Source organism: Monodelphis domestica, chromosome 4 (assembly GCF_027887165.1).
Source record: "Monodelphis domestica isolate mMonDom1 chromosome 4, mMonDom1.pri, whole genome shotgun sequence".
NCBI classification, from domain to species: Eukaryota; Metazoa; Chordata; class Mammalia; order Didelphimorphia; family Didelphidae; genus Monodelphis; species Monodelphis domestica.
In genome coordinates this window covers 379,487,947-379,509,242 of record NC_077230.1, presented here as the reverse complement: position 1 = coordinate 379,509,242, position 21,296 = coordinate 379,487,947, and the positions used below count along the sequence as shown (strand labels likewise).

General features: G+C 47.2%; 1 protein-coding gene across 1 annotated transcript in view; it reads left to right on the top strand.

The window, feature by feature from the left end:
- Window positions 1-9,508: 9,508 nt before the first annotated feature.
- ARID1A (AT-rich interaction domain 1A) overlaps window positions 9,509-21,296 on the top strand; it is a 93,504-nt gene continuing 81,716 nt past the window's right edge. Inside the window, exon 1 of the mRNA XM_007491373.3 lies at window positions 9,509-11,514. Coding sequence (XP_007491435.2) covers window positions 10,327-11,514 — 1,188 coding nt within the window. The 5' untranslated portion in view covers window positions 9,509-10,326. The remainder of the gene's footprint in view (window positions 11,515-21,296) is intronic.

The following is a 21,296-nucleotide window of genomic DNA, read 5'->3' as shown; positions in this document are numbered from 1 at the left end:
ATGGAAAGTAGATTGTAGTGAGACGTACAAATAGAATTTGTGCATATGTCAGAAATGTTGATAGTTTATATAGGTCTTATACCATTTTTAGGAAAGTTAATTAATATAGATGCATTAGACATCATTTGGAAATAGTTTTAAAGTATGATATTAAGTTCAAGTGATATAACTTGAACTTTTTGAACATTGAAAGTTGGTAAGGAGGCACCTGGGTGGCTCAGTGGATGGAGAACCAGGCCTAGAGAAAGGAGGTCCTGGATTCAAATTTGACCTCAGATACCTCCTAGTTGTGCGATGACCCTAGACAAGTCACTTAACCCCCATTGCCTAGTCCTTACCACTTTTCTACCTTGGAACCAGTACTCAGTATTGGTTCTAAGATGGGAGGTAAAGGTTTAAAGAAAAAAAGAAAGAAATTTGGTGAGGTTTATCTCTTTTCATTCTTGTTTCTCCCTTTCCTCCCTCAACTCCTCTATGGGGAAAGAGAAAGGAAAGCTGTCCTAGGCTTCTGGTTATTTTTTTTTTAAACCCTTACCTTCCATCTTGGAGTCAATACTGTGTATTGGCTCCAAGGCAGAAGAGTGGTAAGAGCTAGGCAATGGGGGTCAAGTGACTTGCCCAGGGTCACACAGCTGGGAAGTCCCGTCTCTAGGGCTAGCTCTCAATTCACTGAGCTACTCAGCTGCCCCCCCCCCCAGTTATTTTTTTTTAAGTATTTCATTCCTATGTGTTCCTTTCCCAGGTTCTCTGTCTGTTTCATTCTTTTTGGAAAATGGAATTGTAGAATGTGTTTAGTGTAACCTTAATCCCAGCCAGCATCTGGGGTCCCTAAAAATAAACAACCCCCCTGAAAAAACTCCATACCCTAGACTATGTATGTTCCGAAGTTGAAAGTAAAAAGTGGCAGTCTTAAACAAAATTATTAAAAATTAACTTTCTTTATTCTGTGAGTGAAACTGGGTATACATATCACCTCTATGTTGACCATGTTTCCAATTGCTTAGAAAATCTTTGTTCTTTCTTCTGTTCTTCACATATAGCATTATTTTTTTTTAAGTCTAATATATTTCAGAGCAGGGGTTGAGGTAAAAGATTAACAATTATAAGGGTTTTCGAGGGTCAAAACATGAAAAAGCAACACTATATAGTGGTAGAGAACCAGACGGACTGACTTAATCTCCAGTTACTGGATCATCGAGGATGTGAATTAGCCCTAGGTAGTCCAGAAGGGATGGTAGCACCAACCTGTGGCTCAGCATGACTATTCCTAATTGCCTCCAATGAGGCCCTCCTACCAATTTTAGGATCAAAGGATTTAAAGTTGAAAGGGATTTTTAGAAATCATCTAGTCTAACTCCCACAATTTACAGATTAAGAAACTGAGGCCTAGAGAATTGAAGTGACTTATTTAAAGTCACACAGCTAGTAAAGAGCTGAGCTAAGACTAAACCCCAGGCTCTTTGGCTCCAGAATCCAGTTCTCTTTTCTCTGCACCTTTTTATTTTGAGGGAACACTAAAAATATCAGATGTGATGGAGAACATTAACAAAAATCCTAAAAGGTAGGAAAAAGTAAAGGCACTAAACATCAAGAACCAGCCTGGAGTGAATAGAGTGCCATGCCTGCAGTTGGGAGGAACTGGGTTCAAGTCTGGTCTCAGATACTTTCTAGCTGTGTGACTCTGGGCAAGTCACTTAACCTTGTTTGCCTAGCCTTGCCCTTCTCTCTTAGAGTTGTACCTTAGACAGAAAGTCAGGGTTTTTAAAAAATGGAGCCTGGAAATGACATTGACTTGGGTTCAAATCCTATCTCTGTCACCTATGACCTCTAAGATGATGGAAAAGTCATCACTTCCAATCTCTGGGCCTTACTTTCCTCATCTGTAGAACCCTAACCCTAATCTATAAAATTTGGAGATTGTCCAGCTCTAAATCAACAATCTAAGGTTCTTGTAACGACATCAATGTCAATAATATTATGATAAATTGCATTTTTTAAAATGGTGTTTGTTTGTTTTTTATAACCCTTACCTTCCATCTTGGAGTCAATACTGTGTTCCAAGGCCGAAGAGTGGTAAGGGCTAGGCAATGGGGGTTAGGTGACTTGCCCAGGGTCACACAGCTGGGAAATATCTGAGGCCAAATTTGAACCCAGGACCTCCTGTCTCTAGGCCTGGCTCTCTATCCACTGAGCTACCCAGCTGCCCCCAAAATGCTGTTTCTGACCCAAATCCAAGTTCCATATCAGAGCAGATGGGCATTAAGCTCAGTATATGCAGTCCAAATGCTGTTGCACCCCGAAGGGTGATCATCCACAGGGTGAGCTCTTCACTTCTCCTCGACAAGGATGCCTTTCAGCCCATGAGGTTTTGTTGTGCTTATAAAATGGCTACTAGGTAACATCTATAATGAATTACATCTAATGTGAAAATGATGCACAGGAGCCCTGCTAAGATTCCTCCCGAGCCAATCAGGTTGGGGCCACCTCGTTTTTCCCCTCCCCCTAGTTTTCCTCCGGAGGATTTCGCCTTTTCTACGGCCACGTGATAGCTCCACTCTCCAATCTTTCCAGCTGGGAAAGATTGGCCCATACTCCCTAAACAGCGAAGGGGAGTGGCTGCAGAGCCACGAGGAACTCCCCCTGCTTGAGATGCTCCCTCCCCCTTCCCCCTCTAACTTCCCACCTTAGCTGATCTAGGGGAAGCAAGAGTGAGTCGATCACTCCCAGGCTCCTCTCCGAGTGGACCTCTGGGTGATCAGATGCCTTTTCCTGGGCTCTCCCACGCTATCGGAGAGCAGAAGGGGCTATTTAATTCTCTCGCGTCTTTCCCTGCTCTTGGTTTCTTGGGACCGAAAGGACACCTTCTTGTGGCATGGTATTCTGTGCTCTTGTCGGAGAGTGTCGCTTCGGAAGTGCTCTTTTTAATGGGACTAAATTGTGGTAGAGAGATGCCCGGGTCAGAACAGAACCGAAAGAGCCTGGGGAGAAATAAACAGCACGGGGGTGTGTGTACGGAGTTAGTTTTCCCGTCATTTCTAGTTGTCTGTTTTTTCCGCCGTAAAACACGGGAGCAAAGACCCGACTCTTAAACACAGTTTCTCCAGCAGTTCATTTTGCAGTGGGGGATGGGAGGGATAAGGACCCACCTCTCCAGCTCTACCTAAGTTTGGTTTCAGTGTTTTAAGATTTCAGGGAAGAAATTTCTCTTTTGGAAGAGTACCAATACTTGCTGTAATTTCCCATCCCTATTCCCCAACACCTTATCCCAGCGCCACAGGCGAGGGGCTACCCCAGCAAAGGCACCGTACCAAGTACTTTGGGGTTATCAAAACAAGACACAAAACAGTCCCTGACTTCAGGGTACTTAGGCTCTACTGGGTTCTGTCTCCTTTGTCACGTGTTGGAGAGAGACACTCTTTTCATAGGGATAAATGGGTCAAAACCCCATTAGATACAACCCGACTATTTACCCTTCGGGGCATTCCACTCTCTAGCTTGCCCAGTGCTCTCTTTTAGATTTTGCATTCACTTCCATTGAAAATGTTTGCTCTGCGCCCTTTGGGGCTTCCTCTGAAGATGGCTGGGTTGGGGAGACCAGACCGAGTTGCTGGGTTTGCCTCCTTCTTTGAAAAGTCTACTTACTTTCTCTCCATTTTATTTGTGTTCACACACGCACATCTCATTCCAGGGCTCTCCCATGAACTTGTGTTAGAGCAAAAGAGTCCATTCCAGATCCATTCCGGGGTTGCTGTGAAAGACTTCCCAGCACTCAGCCTTGCTCCTTCCCTACCTCAGTAAAATGGCAGCTTGAGAGAGCTTTATGCAAGGGCTGAAGAAGAAAAGCAACACCAAAAGCCTTCCATGTGGGTGTTTGAGCTTCTGTGGCAAAAACCTGACTTTCCCCACTACTCTCACCCTTTAAAAAACTTACCTTTAAGTACATTTTTAGGTGAGAAATTTCCCTAGAATAGTCTTTGAAACAAAACCCACCAATAGCTCTTTCATTAGGTCAGTGTGGGAGATCAGAGCTGAAGATATTCGAGGGTAATATCCTTCCTAGTGAAGGCTGTGGGATGTCACCTCATCCTTTTATTTGGTGCTGAGGATTCCACCTCTGAAAGTAACCTGGCATAATAGAAGACACTGGGCACAAAGTTGCCTGCTTTCCCATCTGGTAGGAGGAAAAAGTGGATTTTATCCTGTAACCTTCCTTGAAGGTTCTAATGGACCATTTGGGTATCAAATAAGTACAAAGATCTCCAGTGGAACTCAGCAGAAATAAGAAATTAGAGTTCCTGATCCAGTGCAGTGGTTTTATAAAACTCCAGTCCATGTTTTTTATTAATAGTTACTCGTCTTTTCCAAAAGAATAGACAGAAAGCTACCAGTAAGATTGTCTGGGGACCCCATATATGGATGCATAGTATATATATATGTATAGAAAATATAGGAGTATATTTGGGACGATATCTGTACCATTAGTAGCCCTGTGTGTCAGCTTACTTTCAAGGGCTCAGCTATGTTACTGCTTGCTATTTGACTATAATGCCTTTTGTGGTAATTTTAGGAAAACCCTGTCACCCTCATTTTAGTACCAGATACCAAAGAAGCAGTCCTTCCTTTTGTAAGTAAAGTGTGGCCTTTTAAAATTCATGGTTCTTAAGAGTTTCTTGACTTTACTCTCAAATGTCACTTCTTCGAGTCCTGTGGCATCAATCTGTGGGATGGTCATGCCCTGTGTTTGCATTAAAGCTTCTAGCCTGATCCTTTGGGATTTCTGGTCTTGTCAAGTACACACTATCTAAGGGAAGATGAGTGGAGTACAATTCCGGCTCCATTCCATTTTCTCAATTCATATTCCAGTTCGCATTTTGTGACTCCCACTTAGAAGCTGGTAACATAATGAATTGCCTTGACTCTCACTTCAATCCACTTTCCTCTCTTAATATGCAGCCCAAAGTTTTCCAGATCCCTGTCAGATGGTAGTGCTAGACTTTCACATTGATTCCGAAGCCTCCACTGGGGCTGCTTCTTTGCACTGAGTTGCAAACTTTTAAGGAACAGACCACTCCGGGTGGAAATCCAGGCCAGGCTTTGAACTTTGCTTCTGGCTTCCGTCAACTGACAGAGTTACCCTTTTGCTTAAACTCCTAGCTCCGGGTCTCACTCCAGAGAGCTCTGCTGGATGTCTGCTGTTTTGCCATTGTGGGAAAAGTGTGCAGGGGGAGAACTCAGTGCTTGGGTCATTCCCCTTTATTGCTAGAACCGAACCCGACAAAAGCCCCTCTTGGGTCTGAAAGACGTGATCTGCCCTTTGGTGGGGGGAGGAGGGAAGGAGAAAAGAGCCAACCCCAAAAATTATCTTAGAGTTGTTTGTTCAAACATTCAAAGGAGACTGGGAAATGCATCTGCTGAAGGAGCTCTGATGTTCCTTGCAGGCGCTTCCCTCTCCTTCAGCCAGCCTCCACATCTCTGTGCCACATTTTGCAGCTAACTCTGGATTATAATAGGTTGCTCTCTTGTTCTTGGGTCTAGTCCATGTATCCCAACACACTATGCGCCTTAGTAAAAGGAGAGAACGTTCTCCCCTTTCTCCAATCTGTGTGTCCTTGTTCAGTCTTTTTCCCTGGGACGGGGGAAGTACGGCAATTACCACTTACCCCTTCCACCCCCACCCCTCCAACTCTGCCTGATCCCCTAGGCTCTAGATCCAGTCCACGTTTGCCGTGTGCTGTGTGGTTGGGGATAATGATAAGAACTCTCTTGTGAGTGAGGAGAGATAGAGACAGAGACAGAGAAAGGGAGGAGAAAAGGGAGGAGAGACCCAGAAGAGTAGAGACAGAGAGGGAGGAGAGAAGAGGAAGGAAAGAGAGGGAGGAGAAAGGGGGGAGGAGGGAGGGAAAAGATAGGGAGGGGGAGAGGGGAAAGAGGGAGAAGAAAGGAAGGGGGGAAGGGAGAGAGAGAGAGAGAGAGAGAGAGAGAGAGAGAGAGAGAGAGAGAGAGAGAGAGAGAGAGAGAGAGAGGAGAGAGAGAGAGAGAGAGAGAGAGAGAGAGAGAGACTTTAGTCCGGTTTCCATGTCAACGATTCAGTCCACATTTGCCATCAGGCTGCTGCTGGCAGAGGCACTTTCCAAGAGAGCCTCTGTGTCCTGGTCCAAGCCTTTCAATCTATACCGGGTTTCCTGGGCTGCCAGGTTGCCGGGTTAAATGGCAAGGGCCGTGGAGGAAAGAGACTCCACCAGGGGGAGGACCCACAGTCCCCACCCAAGGATCTCACAGCCTGGGCCAGCCCGGGGACTGGGATCCCTGGGCAAGCCACGTGCCCAGCTAGTCTCCCCCTATTTCCCAGCTGCCATTGCCCCTAGTGAGGGCGGCTGGACCAGTTACAAAGAAAGTTGCCTCAAGTCTCTGGCATGCCTTTCTGGGTTGGTGGGTGCTGGGCTGAGGGGAAGGCAGTTCAAGGTGGAGGCTTTCCATCCCCACTACCCCCCAAACCCTTTGGGATGAAATGTGGGAGGGGAAAAAAAACTTGATTTGTCATCTGCTAACCCAGCTGAATGGACTTTCTCTGCCGCCTGTCTCCTCACTGGGTAAAATGGTGGTTGTTTTTAATACAGAGCACCCACACGTGCAGGATCGATGTGGAAAGAAGTATGTTGGAGCTAGTGCTGTATTTCACAGCCACTAGGCAAATGGGGAGGGCCTAATTTGGAAGAAAATCCTTTCTGGGTTCCAGATTCTCATTCAGTTCCAGATTTCTCCTTATACCACAGCTCTCTGTAAAGAAAACAGCAGGGTAATTGCATGTAAAAATTCCTCATTTGTGTGCAGGACTCTGGACTGTTTGCCAGCTTTGAGGCACTTGATTAAATAGCCAAGCTCCCTTTATGAGGCAGCCTGTAATTTGGTTTCTAGGACCTCATGCATCAAGAGATTTGTAGCCCCTGAGGACTCCAAGTGAAATGAGGGCACTGGCCCACTCCAGTCAGTTTTCCAAATCTGTTTTGGAGGCCATTTGGTTGCTTAGGATTTTTAAAAAAGTAAATAAAAATATAATAAATGCCAGAGGTTTCTTTGAACCGAGGGCTTAAGCCTCATTTGTCACTCTTAGATTCATCAGAGTATTAGAATTCTTCTAATCTCCTTTGTGAAGGATAGTCTAGACTGTTTTGATTTTTATAATTCACTGTAGTCACCAGGGAATTAATTGGCCAAGATCCCTGGGGACCAGCAGAAGTTGGGACAAATAAAAAGTAAAGGGATACTTTAGCTCTTAAATGTCACTCCTCCCCCCCCATTTTTTTTTTTAGCTCTAGAACTATCTCTGAAATGGTAGAGATTACCCTGCTAGGGTTTCAGGTGGCCTAGGTGCTTCAGATATGTCATAATGTAGTTGGAGAGTTGATAGCAAAAAGAGAAGGTGGGAGTGGAGAAGAAGCCTTTTTCTGTTGAAGGACATCAAGGCCTCCATTATTTAGACAGGTGCCACATCAGTTGGTTTTAGTGTCCAACTAAAGTTTTCAGTGCTTTTTTGTTGGAAAGTACAAATATGAGATTTAGAGCTCTCCCAGATTCCTTCCCTTTCCCAAAGACAGGCTCAATGTTGGCTAACCTATATACAGCTCTCTTGCCAATATAGGAGAATACTAGACCCTGGTAGGGATGTTCAGTGGGATAAGGATCATAGGTGTAAAACTAGGAGGAACCTCAGAGGTCAGAGTCTAACCCCTTCATTTTATAGATCAGGAATCCAAAGCCTGAGCAAGTTGTGATGTACCTAGGGTCACAAAGCATGTGAATAATCAGAGTTTACATCTGAACTCAGGTCCAGTGACTCCAGAGTTAGTGTTTTTCCAGTGTTCAATGCTGCCTCCCTAAGACATATGCCCTGACCCCAGGAAGCATACAATTTTACAAGTCTCATTTCTAGGTTGGAATCACTTTTTGTTCCCTAAATTTGACCTGATAAAGATGTAATTGCAAAGCAACAGTGTTTATATCATGAGGAGCAGAAAGTCTAACAAAGAATCTTTTAAAAATGAGCTCTGCTGATGAATTCTTCTAGGAGCCTATAAAACCCTGTAGTCCGTGAGCTTCTTCTTTTATAAAACCTGGGTATGGAAGAGGGGCCTAGGGTGTCTGGTGACACTAGACAAGGTCTCTCAAAAGGCAGATTCCAGTGCTGTTGGTGTGCTGGAATCCTCTCTGGTTTTCATAGCCTGTCAGGACAGAGCAAAACAATGAGGCCTCCTTCAAAGAACATTCCAAGACAGAGAAGCTGCTCTGGGTTAGATGGGCCAGTTTCACACATAGAGGATCAAGTATAAGAGCAGAATCAAAGTATATTTCTCTGTGGCTGGTTCACTCTAGATTTGTTAGTTGGGCCAGGGAATGCCAGGTTTGGGGTTCTCAATTCTTTTTCATTGTGCAATTGAAAGTCTTTGCAATGTGGAATTGGAGGTTCAAGTCTAGCAGCATTCATTGTCCTGGCAGCCTGAAATACTGATTGCATTGGATCAGGTGGGTTCTAGGTTGCTCAGTACAATTCTTCCAAGTTTGCAGAAAAAGGTTCCTGTTCCCCTTTATCCTAGATGAAGGTTTACAACTCTCAGGTCCTTTCTAGCATAGAAACTGCTGGTCCAACATTTTTAGTCGCATAGTCCTTGCCTTTTGAGAGGGGGGAATTGGGGACACAATTGTCTAGAGAGGCAGGAATGAGGCTCCAGGTCCTTATTACCCCTAGAGTCCCTAGTGGCCACCAAAGCTGTCCTGGTGCTAACCATTTTAGGTCAGTATCAGGCCTTTCGCTTTGATCCGAAACTCATTTTGATCCTATTGTTCTGTTTGTCCATAAATTGACAGACATTTTTTTTACCTAAAGGCTAAGCAAGCCTGGCCCTGGAGCCCCAGCCCTGGGGCCCAGTATTTTATTTTTTTATTAATGCGGTCTTCCCAGCCCTGACTTTGAGTGACCTGGGGGGGATCCATTCCCCTCTGGCCTTTCAATTCCGTAAAATGGGGATAATCTGGCCCCCATGCCCCCGGGGCCTTGTCGGAAGGCTAAAGAGCTAGGGAAATCGGCAAAATGGAAAGTATCTGCCAGCTGAACAATGATCTCTCTCCTCCAAAGGGGGAAACTCCCGGCACGGCTCACTAAGCTGGGGCTTTCTTTCGGGTTTGTGAAGGGAAAGGAAAAAGAAAAGTGCTCCGGAGGGGCCAGGCGGCTGCTCGGAGTCGGTCCCGGGGGCCCGGGAGCCGCGGACTAACTGCAGTCAGGAAAGCCGGGGGGCCCGGGCCAGTTTGGCCTCGGCGGGTAAAGTTCACGCTGCCTGCTCCCCTCGGTGCGGCCGGGGAGGGGAGGGGAGGAGGAGACGTGAAGAGGAGAGAAGAAGGAGGCGGGGCGGGCTCCGGAGGAGGAACAGCTCCGTTCCGGGTTTTCCCCGGCGCCGTCGGTGGCGGCGCTGCTGAGTGCGGGGAAGGGGCCCGGGGCCTGGTGCCGCCGCTGCTACTGCTGCCGCCTCTCGCCTCCCTCCTCCTTTGTGAGGGGCCCGGAGGAGAGTTCGTTCCTAGGCCTGTACTCCACTCCGAGTTTGCCAGGAGGCCGCGGCGGCGCTGGGTAAAATGGCAGTGCTGAGCCTCGTGTCGGAGTGAGGGGGACTCGGAGGAGAGTGGGGGAGCTCCAGCCGCTCAGTCCGGCCGTCCGCCCGCCCCGCAGCAGCCCCGGCCCCGAGCAGCCGCCCCGGAGGCAGGGGCAGCGGCCCGGCCCACCCCTCCCTAGTCCGCTGCCCGCACGGCGCCCCGGCTGCCGCCGCCGCTGCTGCCGCCTCCCGCCTGTCCCGGGTCCCCCTCCCCCCCTGCTCCCTCCCTCCCTCCCCTCTCCCCGATCCCCCTCCCCCTCCCTCCTCCTTTCTCCGGCAGCAGAAAGCGGAGAGTCACAGCGGGGCCAGGCCCTGGGGAGCGGAGCCTCCACCGCCCCCCTCATTCCCAGGCCAGGGCTTGGGGGAATGAGCCGGGGGACCCGGGCACCGAGCCCCCAGAGCCAGGAGCAGCTGAGCCGCCGGCGCCCCCTCGGCCGCCGCCGCCTCCTCCTCCTCCTCCTCCGCCGCCGCCGCCGCCAGCCCGGAGCCTGAGCCGGCGGGGCGGGGGGGAGAGAGAGGAGCTGAGCGAGCGAGAGCCCGAGTGAGAGCCCGAGCCGCGCCAGCAGCCGAGGCCCGCCCGGCGGGTGGGGAGGGGAGCCCGGGGGACTCGGCCCCGGGGTGGGGGGGAGCAGCAGGAGGAGACAGGCCCGGGTCGGGGCGCTCGGCGGCGGAGGAGACAGCGGGGATCATGGCCGCGCAGGTCGCCCCCGCCACCGCCAGCAGCCTGGGCAACCCGCCGCCGCCGCCCTCGGAGCTGAAGAAAGCGGAGCAGCAGCAGCAGCGAGAGGAGGCGGGGGGCGAGGCGGCGGCGGCGGCGGAGCAGCAACGCGGGGAGATGAAGGCAGCGGCCGGCGGCCCGGAAAGCGAGGGCCCCGCTGGGGGGCCGCCGCCGTCGCTCGGCAAGGAGCTCCAGGACGGGGCCGAGAGCAACGGGGGCGGCGGCGGCGGAGCCGGCGCGGAGCCGGACCTCAAGAACTCCAACGGGAACGCAGGGCCCAGGCCCGCCCTGAACAATAACCTCTCGGAGCCGCCCGGCGGCGGTGGCGGCGGCGGCGGCGGCGGCAGCAGCAGCAGCGACGGGGTGGGGGCGCCGCCGCCGCCGCCTCCTCACTCGGCCGCCACTGCGGCCGCCCTGCCGCCCCCTGCCTACGGCTTCGGGCAGCCGTACGGCCGGAGCCCGTCGGCCGTGGCCGCCGCCGCCGCCGTGGCCGCCGCTGTCTTCCACCAACATGGCGGACAACAAAGCCCTGGCCTGGCAGCGCTGCAGAGCGGCGGCGGAGGCGGCGGTGGCGGCCTGGAGCCCTACGCGGGGCCCCCTCAGAACTCGCACGGAGACCACGGCTTTCCCAACCACCAGTACAACTCCTACTACCCCAACCGCAGCGCCTACCCGCCGCCTCCCCAGGCCTACGCGCTGGGCTCCCCGAGAGGCGGCGCCCCGGGCCCGGCCTCGGCCGCCGCCGGCTCCAAGCCGCCCCCCGCGTCCAGCGCTTCGGCCTCGGCCGCAGCTGCCGCCGCCGCCGCCGCCGCGTCTTTCCCTCCGCAGCGCTTCGGGGCCATGGGCGGAGGAGGCCCCGCGGCTACCGGCGGGGGCACTCCGCAGCCCACAGCCACCCCCACCCTCAACCAGCTGCTCACGTCGCCCAGCTCGGCCCGGGGCTATCCGGGCTACCCCGGCAGCGACTACGGCGGGGGCGGGCCCCAGGACGGGGGCGCCACCAAGGGCCCCGCGGACTTAGCCTCGCAATATGCGGGCAGCGGCCAGGCCTGGGGGTCGGCCGCCTCGGGAGCCGGCCAACAAAGGAGTCACCACGCGCCCATGAGCCCCGGGAGCAGCAGCGGCGGCGCCGGGCAGCCGCTCACCCGGACCCCGCAGGTAAAGGGAGCGCTCCGAGGGGGAGGCAGCCGGGGTGGGGGACGAGGGAGCCACCAGCCGGGGCGGGGGGCAGAGGGAGCGCCGGGGCCCCCGGCCCGCCCAGGCCCACCCGGCTGGGGAGCTGCCATTGTCTCACTCTTCTCTCCTAAAATGGCTGCCTTGCTGCCTTCCTCGCCTGGGCTCCTCAGCCTTTGTGTAGGGCTTCCCAGAGAGCCGTCTCGGGGGCTTTCTCCCACCCTCTGCCGCCCCTGCCTTTGGGGCTAGAGATGCGGGCTTTTGGGAGGGCTTGGGGGAGAGAGAAGGGGACGGGCCTGGCCCAGGGTCAGGGGGGCATCGTGTGCTTCTGTTGGGGTTTGGGGTGTAGCCCCTAGTAGTCTCTGTGGAGCCTCCAGGGGAGCTCCCCTTTTCACCACCCTCCGAGTGGGGGTCAGCTCGAGGCAGCCCCTTCCCCCTATTGATCTTGGGCCCAGGGGGGCCCCCTTTCCCCCCAGGTCCTTGGAGGGAGGGAAAGGGCCTCGTTTGGTCTGCTAGAGTGAGGCTGCAGCGTGTCCAGGTAGCCCCGGCCATCATCCTTTCTTGGTCTCTGCTGGCCCAGTGGCCTGGGCTTCTCCCTGGAAGCGCTGGTAAACAGCTGAGTGATTGGAGTAGTGAGTGCAGATTGCTTTGGTTTGGGATTTGAATTATGGAGGTAAAATCCTTCTGTCAAAGCCAGGAGACAGTTGGTCTTAGGTTGACATCCTATCTGTGATCTGATTGGCTCCCCATCTCCTGCTCTTGGCCATTTATAATTGCCTCTGATGTAATGGTACAACAATCCTGATGAGCTCATAAACTTTTACACTCTGCTTTTCTGCCAGTGATAACCCAAACCATCACTGCCACTATCTGCCTTTTATTCCAGAACTGAAATTGGCTGTGACCTTGAGGAGGTTCAGCATCAAATCCTGTATCAGCAGGAGCAGAGCCCCAGACAGGCTGCCCTTGTTGCATTGTGCCCGAAACAAAAGAGGAGGCAGCAGCTTTTTGCTTGTACCTTGGATTTATTTTGCTTGTTATGGTTTATGCAGCCTGAAATAGATTCTGTGTTGTCAGAACAGGAGCTGGGTTTCTCTCTACAATGGGTTTGCTGTTTGTTTGGGGTATGTGACTTTCTCATTGGTATACATGATTTCTTTGAGAGTTCTGAGGATGCATTTGTCTCTAGTAATTTTGAGCCCTTGAGCTTTGCAGAATTGAAATTACTTATCTGGGCCTTTAATAGTTTATATAATAATAATGTTTTGAACATTGGGTCTTTCCAGGGAAAATAAGGAGAAGGAGGGAAAGGGACTTGAAGGAGGTGGGAGCTTTCTAACTGGGGAGATTCTGAAATTTAGTTCTAATGAATCCTCTTTTTAAGGAAACCAGCCCTAATTCTTTATATATTGAGTCTTCTTAATACTTTCTTTTGTTTGAATTGAAGTTCAAATGACTGATTTAAGAGAGTATTGGTGGCAGGCTTGACCTCCTTGAGAGGGGAAGTCTTTCCCCTATGGAGCTGATAGGGCAGAGCTAATATCCATTCTTAGGGCAGAAAAAGACTTTAGTTTTGCCTATTTATCCTCCAACTTCCAAAGCCCAGTTCAGATACCCTCAGCTCCTTGATGGAGCTTTTCCCTGATCTCTTCTCTCTTTCTACCCTTCTTACCTCCATCCCCAGAACTGATCTTTGGTCTTTGCTTTTCTTCTCCTCTCTGAATTAGTACTTTGATATTTTTTATATTCTATTTTGTATAGTACCTACATGTCATGTCCTTCCTTGATAGACTGAAAATAATGTGTAGGGGGTGAGGAGAAGGAGCTGGGTCTTATTTATTAAATAACTCTTGTCCCTAGCCAAAAGGACTTCTTCATAGCATAAGTCGCGTCAAGGAATGGTTGTTGAATTAGACTCGGTCAAAATTCAGATCACCCAGTATACTGGTTAGAGAACTTGGTTTCTCTTTTTCATGTTATAACAACAACAACAAAAAAAGATGAGCCTCCAGTATTTCTAGTGATTTGTTTCAAACTCATTTATATATTACATTTGTCTTTAATGATCTTCACTGTGATATCTTTTCACCTTTTTTCTAACTTCAAAGTTTGGATTGAAGATAGTGGTAAAAAGGAGATAGTGTGCTTCCTTTATCTTCTCATGCTCTCCCCCCCACCCCCCCTTTAGTGTGGAGATTTTAATTAGTGGGACTCTTATTTGAGTCTAAGAGAACTAACTGACTTAACTCCTACTGCTCCACAGAGCTTAGACGGTCATACCAATCCTGTAAGGGATTTCTTTTATGCCTTATTGTAGGCAAAAAAGTGGGGGAACCTGAAGACTTGGCCCTCTTGGAAAAATTTGGATAAAAGCTGCATTTTGGTTTGTCTTGGGTCTTTTTTCTTCATTGTCCTCTCTTCCCCCAACCCCATGTGTAACTGAAATTTTAAGTAGGACAGGGGCCAATCAGAATGCTTTGGATGGTCTAATAACAGGTGCTGATGGTTGGGACATGTACAGTTAAAGTTTTAGTTTTGAGCCCCTTGAAGTGCAAAATGCATGTCTTTATCTGCTGCTTCTTTTTTGAGTGCAAGCACCCTTTTGTCAAAATTCCACCTTTCCCGTCAGTGATTGTGTTAGGCACATGTACCACCTAGTTTCAGTCCCCCTACAGTTCACAGCCTCAGACTAGATGATCAGACTAGACATGTTAAGAGAACACAGCTTCCAACTTCCTGGACTGGGGATCCTGTAAGTGGCTGTGGGAGAGCAAGCAGTGAAGGGGGGAGGCCACTTTATTTTGTTTTTGTTGTTGTTTGGAAAAACACTTAACATTGGGGAGCTATCCCAGGAAATTATGTTTAGAGAGAATGCTCCTAAAACATTGGGCTTTCGTTGCCCTGTTTTCCAAAAATAATTCTTGATTTTCTCTTTTGGGGGAAGATGGATCCTATTAAAATTAAAATTAGAGGAAAGAGCTGGACCTGTGATCTCCTGGGTGAAGGAACTCCCTAGCAGTGAAGAAGGTTTTTACACTATTTCTGCAAAAGACAAATTAAGAGAATTGTGTGACTCTGAAGGATTTGTGACTTGCCTGCACTCACACTGACTGTTCCCTCAGAGATGGAACTTGAACCCAGGGCTAGGTCTTCCTGATTTAAAGGCCAGCTTCTGGTGCCACATGGATTCTCTAAGGAAATAGCATCTTTTTCATGGTATTGAGAAAGTTCTGTTCTGCAATAGGCAATTAAAACTTTTTCTTTGTCCTTTTCTTCTTGGAAGTTCTTGTGTTTTTTGTACCAAACCCTAATATTGAAGAAGTAATCTTAGGATCATTTAGTATACTATAATAGTACCTCAAACCAGCTTGGCTATGGTTACATTTTTGGGTTTGAAATATTGATAGAACTCATTCATTCAACAGTTATTATTAAGTGCCCTCTGTATGGCTAGACACTGCTCAGGTGCTAGTGATACAAAGACAAAAAAATAAAAATTGTCTGCCCTCAAGGAGTTTATTATAGCCTATTGGAGAGAAATAGCATTTTCACAAGAAAGTTAAATATAAAGTGTATTTGAAGGAATTGGGGGGGGGGGCACTAGCAACACTGGAGAATCAGGACATGCTTCACAGCTGTTGTTCTTTGGAATACATATGACATAGTCCCAAGATACAGCAGGTATCAAGATATGGAGCAAAATGGAAAAAAGCCTATTAAAATACTGGAAGTTTGTTTTTTTAAAATTTTGTGTTTAATTAGATAATTTTAGAGGGGGTAAATGTTTTCGGATCAAAATATTTTTATGGGACCTGCCATTCATATTATAGAGAATACCAGGAGGGTTCTTTGGAATGAAGCTTGGGAAATTAGTGGGACTAGACTCTGGTAGGATGCTTTAAGAAAAACATCTGGGGAATCCAGCAAACTTACCAAGTTTACAGATGTTGTTGGGGTCCTGGATGACCACAGTGGATTTGATTATAGGGATTTTGCTGTTCACACTTGCTGTGGAAATATTGAACAGAATTTCTGACTCCTGGGAAACAAATCCAGGATTTGTGTCTTGATCATTGCTGGCAGACATTCTGGGCTGGCTGGAGAACAGGACTCTTGGGGCTTTCTTAGAAGTAGGAGGGACTAGGAACACCACCTCCACATGAACACCCACTATTTCAGTACCACTTTCTCCAGCCCTTCTCTTTAGAGGAGCGGAAGGAGAGATTCAAATAAACATCCATCACATTTAGGCCCTTTGGTGCATTTTAGTGTGAATTAGCAATTATATTTATTAAGAATTTTTCAACAAATCTCTCTTCTAATGCCTCTTGATTACATTGTGGTAACTCCAGGTTCTTAGACACAATATCTTTGGAGTCTAAACTCTGGAGCATCTTACCAAGGTAGAAAGCCTTGATGGAATCTGTCACTAGAACCAGACCACTCAGTGAGTGCAGAGGCTTAGTACCAGAGCAGTAGTGACCAGGGGATTTAAAAATTTTCATGTAAAAAGTTTTTTTTTTTGCTACCACAACTCATAAAACTGACTTTAATGATGGAAAGAGATTGGAATCTATATATGAAGAGAGATGCTGCTTGCAAAAATGAAATCACAGATCCTTGAATTATTATTGTGGTTGTCATTGAGAAAATCCTTACATTCATGTGGCGCATGATGGTTACAAAATACTTTCACATAGCTTTCTTATTTGAGTTGGTAACATGCTTCATGTGTCTTCAGATTTTATGGATGAGGAAACTTAGGTACATCAGGGTAGAGGGGTGAGCTCTAAAGCTGCACAACTAGCTAGTGGTGATCCTGGTGCTCTGATTTGAGCAGATCAATAGAACTTTTTTCTGGACTCCTTTTTGCTTTTGTGTGAGGCCAGTCCTCATCACAAGCAACATGATGTCCTGTAACAGATCTCTTGGAGCATATTAAACATTCATTTGTTGGCTGCCTTCTTTCTGAGGGATGTGCTTTCTACACGGGGGGCATCATGTAGAATTCCTGCTCAATGAATGACATTGAGAAATATATTGGGTCTGCCCACCAAGTCAGGAACTGCTTTTTCCTTCATCCCACTTCTACCTCCTGCATTGTTCTATTTGACTTCAGATCTCTTAACCCAGAAAGCAAACAAAGCATCAAAATTTCCTTTTTTTTTTAAAACCCTACCTTCTAAGACAGAAGAGAGCACTAAGGGAGGGCTAGGCAGTTTAGGTTAAGTGATTTGCCCAGGGTCACACAGGTAGGAAATACCTGAGGTTCAGCTTTGAATCCAGGTTCTCCTGACACTAGACTTGGCACTCCATCTCTAGAGCTGCCCCTAGTTTTCCAAATAAGTTGGTACTAAATTATTCTTACCTGCTTTTGAGCTGTGATATTTCTGGATCTAAAGCAGGGTCCTGGAGCCCCAAAGTTATCACTGAGTTTTGTTTTATTTTTCCTTGTTCAAGTTTCCTGAAATGGGTGGGTTGTGAGTGCAACTTGGTAATAAGAGTTAGGGAGTTTGAGTCCAGCACTCCTTAGCCACTGACCACTTAGATTTTGCCCCTCTTCCTGTATTTCAGTTTCCTTATCTACAAAGTGAGAAGGTTGAATTACTAGATAATCTTAAAGTTCCTTTCAGTTATAATATTCTCTGGGGTCTCTTCTGCATACAGGGCACACTGGCATCTTACCTTTATGGAACTTCACAATTCCCTTATATCATCACCATGATTCTCTAGCCTTGAGTAGAGCCATTGTTTAGTTAGAAACTTTCTAGTTAAATGGTTCTATTGGTCTGTGGAACACTGAGTTTGCTTGCTTTGTATGAAAGAAGGCGGTTGGGTTCTTCCTGCTGATCTCAAATATGTCTGTGAGGAAAGAGGATGTTCATCATTGTCTTCTCTTGAGAAATGACGTGGAAGACTATAGAGTCAGTTAGATGCTGCTCTGTTCTGCCCTACTCTGGGGCAAGCCCTCTCACCAATTGCTTCAGAACTGTTGATACCTTGGAATTAATGCCTGGATAGTGATTTTTAAACCCTAAATAAAATCAAGGGTGGTCCTGTAGAAATCACCAGCCTTGGAATCAGATCCCTGTGGGTTACTAGTTCTAGTTTTGTCTCTAGCCAGCTGGAGGACCTTGGACAAGTTGCTTGGCCCTCTCTGGTCTTCATTTCATTTGTAAAATGAGAGGGCCACGCTAGATCTGCAAGGTTCCTTTCAACACTTTAACAGTCTGAGCCTGATGATTATGAAGAAGATCTCATTAAAACTTCCTTTTGGAAAAAGGTCATTGGCATTTGCCTGGGGTGGAGGAGGGGGACCTCATTGGGAAGGATTGGTGATAGGGCATGAGGCTTTAAACCAGGACTGTTCACAGAATGAGCAGATATGCTATCTGGGTGATCCTGAAGAGGCTTCATTCTAGATCTGAGACCAGCAGGTATTTGGAAATGTGAGTGTTCAGTCTTGCTCTGGGAGGTTTTATCCGAGATGAGGCTGAGCTATAGAGGCTAGAAAAGTTAGAGCAAAATGTCTCCAGTAGATTTCAGGGGTGTAAATTTGACTTTCCTCACCCCCTTGGTTTTGGAACCACGTGGCATAAATGTGCACATGGATTGTTAATATTTTTCTTTCAACACGCCCATGCTTCCCTTCTCTCTTCCCTTGGCTGAGTGGTTTAGAATGGTAATTTAGGTGGATTAGAGGTGTGCCAGGAGGAAACTTCTCTTTACAAAAGTTGGGGTTGGAGGGGGTGAGGGGAAAGATAGCGCTATGGAAGCTTGACACAGCACTTTCTCTGTCTTTAAAGGAACCAAATGTTTCAGAGCTTTGTGTAAATACTTGCTGAGCTGTCAATATGTACCCAGGAGGTTTTTGTAGTGAGATGTAAATGGTTGTATAGAATGTTTGAAAGGAAAATTAATAAACAGTTGTAAGACCAAGATAATTCTGGTCTTCTAGCAGTTTACTTCTCTGTAGTAGAGTAAAAAATAGTATTGCAGAAAGTGATGGGGTTGGGGGGGGGGGAATAGTATTTAAAGGTGAAAAAAGGGAGATGGAAAAGCCATGTTAAGCTCAAATCCTCTATAGCCTTAGCCAGACGCCACACCAAATCCATTGTCATTGGGGTGGGGTGGGGCAAAATTTGGGGAGAAATTCCCAAACATGGAGCCCTGGATTTTAGAATTAGATGACTCCACTTAGACTCCAACTCAGTTCCTTAGTAGTGGTATGACCTTGGTTAAACCCTTGACCCTCTCTGGGTCTCAGATTCCTCAGAAAAATGAGGAGGCTGGACTAGTAGATTGCAGAATTCCCTAAAATATTCCATTTCTAAATTTTAACTTAGCAAGCTTCTTAGCATTTGCTGGAGTAAAGTAAAGACATCTTTCTTTAGGGGTTTGTAGTTGGGTGAGATGTCAGCATTTCTGGAATACCAGAGGCAAAACAGAAGATAATAAAACTTTCCCTCCCTAATCCCCTCCCTCTGGTGAAAACTAGAATGTGTAATAGAAGCCCACCACCCAGGTACTGGCCTTTGTGTTGACTCTTCCTTTTGCCATCAGCAATCTTCCCTTCATTTGAGCTCACATTATTTTTATGCTTTTTTCATGTACTTCTTAAAACTTTGATACTAAGAGCTGTGATTTCATCAGTGTTGGAGGGATTGTTTCCACCACTAACCATCACAAGCCCCTTTCAAAGCATTTATTATACTCTGATGATATGCCAGCCACTGGGCCAGGCCTTAGAAGATGGTCTTCATGAATTTTTCTGGCTACCAGCGGAGAAATTATTTTTTCCAGCTTCCTGATGACGATGGGTTTCTCCAAGCTTACCTTGGTAGATTCTTAGACAATAGATGTATTTAGTTGAGCCCTGACTTTAAGCTTTTCCAGCTTGGTGTAAGACCTGCCAGAGCTAGAGACCTCTGCTAAATGGCCTTTGGACATTCCCTCCCACATTATTGTGAGGCAAGAGGAGTATTTTAGTGGTGTTATATTTAAATGTATAATATATTGATTTGTGTCTTCTCTTTCTATCCCTTTGACTTTATTAACAAGGTATTACTTAATATCTACCCCAACCATATTTGCACACAACTAGTGTTTAATAGATGATTGAATTAATTTTCTTGTTCTCTGTCTTAAATGTCTTTAGGATTCCTCAAGTCAGTAGAGGCTCCATGAGTTTGAGAAATAGCAGAGATCTATTTAGATGGGGAAGAGGTAGGTGCTAGACTCGATACAGGAGATTGTAATCTCAGGGCAAAAAGGTTTTCAGAGTTTTTTCAAGGCATCCCTCTTAATGAGGCAGAATAGACATTTGACTTGTGTGTCAACAGTGGCCAAGTGTCTATTCCTCACTTAATCAATTTCTGCTACTCCACACCCCCTATCCCTCAAAATAGAGATGTTTTGTTTTGTTTTTCCTTATTCAGGATCATTGACAGAAGAGAGAAATTGCCACAAGTTCTTCTAGGTCAATAATATATCCTAAGACTTCTTGAGTTCCAGTAGAGTGTGAATTTTCATGTCCCTGACCTTAGTTTGTAGGTTCAAGTAGCATCTTAGAGAGGCAGAACATTGGTCTAGGAGTCAACACTTTTGTGCCAGTTTTGACACTGATAATTGCTAGCCAAATGACATGAGTTATGTTACCTCTCTGGGTCTGCCTCAATTTCCTCTTCTATAAGAATGCCTTATCTCTGCCTCACTGGTATCATAAAGATTAAGTAAAATAATTTATAGAAAACACTTTTGTAGCACCTAAAATACCACAGAAATGTCTATCTATCAAGGCAACGTATTAAAAAAAACTTGTATAGTTGTAAACTCTCTGGTATAGGTCTCTCTCTTTGCCCAATATGGTACAGGCATTGGGACTTGTTGCTAAGGGAGTGATTTCTAGGGAGGGTTATTGTGTACTCCGAAGTAAGAACACAGGCTTACTCAAGGCTGCAGACACTAAAAACCAATGCTGTGAGGGATCTCAAGGCACAGAGATAGATTGTTGGCTTAAACCACAGGGATAAATTCCTAAGTGGAATGGCCAACCAGGGAAGTTGTTGGGCCACCCCTTAAGGCTGGTAGCAGTTAGGACTCATCATTTCCACTTAAATGCTACCCTAAGATTCTCAAAGTGCTCTGCTTATAAACAACCCTATAGCGGAGACAGGGCTCATAAAGCCTGACCAAGACATCTGGGCTCACGGCCTCACAAAAATAATAGAACTTGGATTTGACTGGACTTCTGACTCATTGCACTTTCTCTTGGACTCTGGCTGCCCAGATTTGAGATTCTCTGACCTGCCCCAAAGGAGTCTGTGTTCTTATATATATATAATAACCATGTGGGTGAACATTTCCAAAAAGCATTTATTCAGTGGAATATTAAGCCACTAATTGATTTCATGTGTGTTGAGGGACAGACTTAGTTTGGGAAGACTTCCTGGAGAAGATGAGCTGAAGCTGAATTGGGAAGAAAACAGAAGGGCTGGGATGCTTGCCTTTCTACATATAGTTCTACCTTGGGCTCAGTGGGCTTCATAGATTTCAAGTTATTTCTATGTACCTGGAGCCCATTGTCCAGATGGGAGTTGTTTTGTTAAAGGAAAGTGATTCCAGGTTCATTTGGTGTGGTGGAAGGACTCCTGCAGGTTTTAGTCCTGGCAGGAGATAAATTGCCACAAGTTTCTTCTAAGTCAGTAATGTATCCCAGCACTTCCAAAGTCATTTGCCTGAGTTGCAGAAGGGAATGTGAATTCTCA